The sequence below is a fragment of the Castanea sativa genome, chromosome 7, assembly GCF_040712315.1.
Source record: "Castanea sativa cultivar Marrone di Chiusa Pesio chromosome 7, ASM4071231v1".
In the NCBI taxonomy this organism is placed as follows: domain Eukaryota; kingdom Viridiplantae; phylum Streptophyta; class Magnoliopsida; order Fagales; family Fagaceae; genus Castanea; species Castanea sativa.
This window is the reverse complement of record NC_134019.1, coordinates 15,644,626-15,648,091: the sequence shown is the minus strand read 5'-3', so window position 1 is coordinate 15,648,091 and position 3,466 is coordinate 15,644,626. Positions and strand designations below refer to the sequence as shown.

Sequence of the window (3,466 nt, the reverse complement as noted above, 5' to 3'; positions counted from 1 at the left end):
ACTTTTTTTATCCCTCTATTTTTTTACTCCCAACCAAACAAAAATAAAATAAAATCTTTTCTATTCTTTCACTTTTTCATCCTCTCACCATTTTTTATCCTCTCACTTTTCTACTCTTCCAACCAAACGGACCCTTAACTCTGTGTTAGGCATAAGACTTTACCCCCATATCTCAAAACTTATGGACTCCTTTTCATTTGGGAAGAAAAAGGCAAAATGACCCAATATTATATTTGTCAAAACAGTGATTAAGATGGCTAATACTGTTTTTTTTACCATGAGGTGAGGGCCCTCATTGTCAACTATTGGAGTACCAATGTTATTTTATTTATATATATATATATATATAATTTTTTTTAATATATAGTAAACATTTAGATATTTGATTCTTAGTATTTATATTAAATTTTGGTGAATTAAGGAGCCCATGAAAGTCAAAGCTTAGATGCGTCTTGTGTGTCTAATAATAAGTCATTGAGACGAGGGAATTGACTTCGGTGCCTCAAAAGCAGCAATAATAGGAAAAAAGAGATTCTCCAATTTTGGTATTGTTCAATGGGGAGGGAAAAAGAGGGAGATATGGAGATTGATCTGTCACTGAACATAGATGCTAAAGAAGAGGAGGAAGAAGAAGAAAAAGAAGAAGTGGACGAAGAAGAAGAAGAAGATGAAGAAAAAGAACAAAAAAATGATCAAGAACATGTACATGATGCAGAAGAAGCAGCTGAGGCCACAGCAGGAGAAGTAGATGATGATGATGATGCATCAGTTGTAGAGGTATCCTTGCAACAAAGCATGAAGACTGAAGAGGTACTTATCTTTATAAACCTCTATAAAAGCATCACCATTAATCTCTCCCCCTCTCTCTCTCTCTCTCTCTCTCTCTCTCTCTCTCTCTCTCTCTCTCTCTCTGTGTTTTCCTAATACTTTTGTTTCTATAGGATCAATAGCTTTACAAAGTGTGTATATATATATATATATATATGCTCATGCATAGCTGTATACGATAATTGACAATGAAATCTTTCATGTTCTACCAGTTGTGTGTGTTAAAAATGGAGATGAACCGCATGAAAGAAGAAAACAAGGTGTTGAGGAAGGTAGTGGAGCAAACGATGAAAGAATACTATGATTTGCAGATGAAATTTGCGGCTATCCAGCAAGATAACCAGAGAAAGGTAGTAAATCCAATGTCACACTGCTTTTTTTTTTTGGGATTGAATTCTAGTCCATTGTGTCATGACATTAATATAATATGTAATTGTTTAATTGCACTTTAATTTGATTTAGGACCCTCAAATCTTTCTCTCGCTCCATGGTAATTATGACAACACTACTCAAGAACAAAAGGCGGTTCCCAAAATTCTAGACATCAGTAAACAGTCTTCATTGGTATCACATAAAAATGGTATTGGTATTAGAGAGAGTGAATTAGGGTTATCATTGAGGCTACATAATACGGATGCTCATGAAGACCATGAACGAGTGGAAATTGAAGATAAAGAAGAAGAGAACAAGAAGCTAGAATTGGCAAGTTTTGCCCCATCAGTACAAAACAAGCAGCAGAGGCCTGGTGATTTGGGTGGATTTACAGGCCATGTTGTCTCCCCAGCCAATAGAAAAGCTAGGGTTTCAGTCAGAGCTAGATGTGAAACAGCCACAGTGAGTTTCTTTTGTCACTTAATTCTCACAATTTTTTTTATTAACTCCTTAAACAAATGTTATAAGTTATCATATCTAAATAAATAATAATAATAATCACGGGATTATTTTTTTTTTTTTTTTTTTTTTTGCTGAATAAGCACGGGATTATAATTTGATCAAAAAAAGTTTTGCTATATAGATGAATGATGGGTGCCAATGGAGGAAATATGGGCAGAAAATTGCAAAAGGAAATCCTTGTCCACGAGCCTATTATCGTTGCACAGTAGCTCCAGGATGCCCAGTTAGGAAACAGGTAAAACAATTTCCCAAACTGAATTTGATGAATATTGTTGTTGTTCTTCAGTTTGAGGTGAATTTGTATGAGTGGTTAATTACTATGCATTGTTTTGCAATTTCCCAGGTGCAAAGATGCTTAGAAGACATGTCTATACTCATAACAACTTATGAAGGTAATCATAACCATCCACTTCCAGTGGGTGCAACTGCCATGGCTTCCACAGCCTCACCATCAGCTTCATTTATGTTAGTAGATTCAAGCTCTCCTTCAGATGGTACCTCTTGTGTCACCCAAGGGACCCTTCCATACCATATGATGAACCCATCTGCTCATCATCCATCAAATATTAGAAGCATGATAAACCCTAATGACCCATCCAAAGGGAACATTATTCTTGACCTTACAAACAACCCTTTTGAACAAGCTTATCATCAACTAATCCCAATGGCTAGCCACTCATCACAACCTCATCATCAACAAGGTTTCAATTGGATGCATGGCAAACCAAGTTATCATCATAATAATGTTGGCAACTCTCTCACCAACAATAAGCTTTTTGCTAGCCCTAGTGACAAGGGTTGGAAAGGTGAAGAGGATAAAAAATCATTGGCTGAAAATGTGACAGCAATTGCATCAGATCCTAAATTTAGGGTAGCCGTGGCGGCTGCTATCAGTTCTCTCATTAATAAAGAGAACCATAATAGTACAACTCATCCTGTGGGGACTTCTTTCGGTCCTAGGGATATTGGGGAGAGTAGTAGCTCTGCTAGCAACAACTGGGTCCTTGAATCTCTCTCGGGAAATGGTAAGCCACTTTAGGCGATTGCCTAGAAAAATCTGAATAGTTTTTTTTTTAAATGAATAAATATGAATAGTACGTAGTTTTTTAAAGACAAATGGAAGCTTATACACAGACATGATTTGTATCAATATCTTGTCAAGATTTGGTTCTTTGCACAATAAAATTAATCAATATTCGAATTGCAACTTTTTTTTTTCTTTTTGGATTTTTTTTTTACATTTTTTTTCTAATTATTATGTTTGTTTATATGTACATTGGACTACATAGGATTTTGCAACATTATTGCAAAATAGGATGCGAGGTTACAAAGCTATCCCGAATAAATTTGGTTGATACCAAAGTAGATCATACGCTGAATTTTAGTAATTCAATTACTTTTTTTTGCAACAATTCTGGTCCCTACCTTTTATTGTCACCTGGGATCCAAAAGTTTGATCATTCCTTGAAAAAGATGAATTATGGAGCTTTTGTGTGGTGTGGAACTAGAATGGAGTTTTTTAAAATTTCATTCCGTTTCAGTCGAAACAATGGGAAAATTTTATGATAACTGATTACTAACCAAGGTGAATCATCACATCCCATCTCAACCAAAATTTTAATTCATTCCAATCCATTCTATCCACTTTGGGGCATTTTGCTAAATTTCGACCCCTACCTAACAAAGCATTACTTTCTCTTAAAACCCATCTTCTTCTTTTTCTTTTTTCTTTTTTCATTTACTC

At 35.2% G+C, this 3,466-nt stretch overlaps 1 protein-coding gene across 1 annotated transcript; it reads left to right on the top strand.

Annotated features, from left to right (window-relative positions):
- Positions 1–498: 498 nt before the first annotated feature.
- Positions 499–2,923, top strand: LOC142643721 (WRKY transcription factor 6-like). Its single transcript, XM_075818432.1, has 5 exons — positions 499–810; positions 1,041–1,178; positions 1,291–1,662; positions 1,844–1,957; positions 2,066–2,923. Exons 1-5 carry the CDS (start codon positions 556–558, stop codon positions 2,759–2,761), a joined length of 1,575 nt encoding a protein of 524 aa, XP_075674547.1. The 5' UTR covers positions 499–555; the 3' UTR covers positions 2,762–2,923.
- Positions 2,924–3,466: the final 543 nt, after the last annotated feature.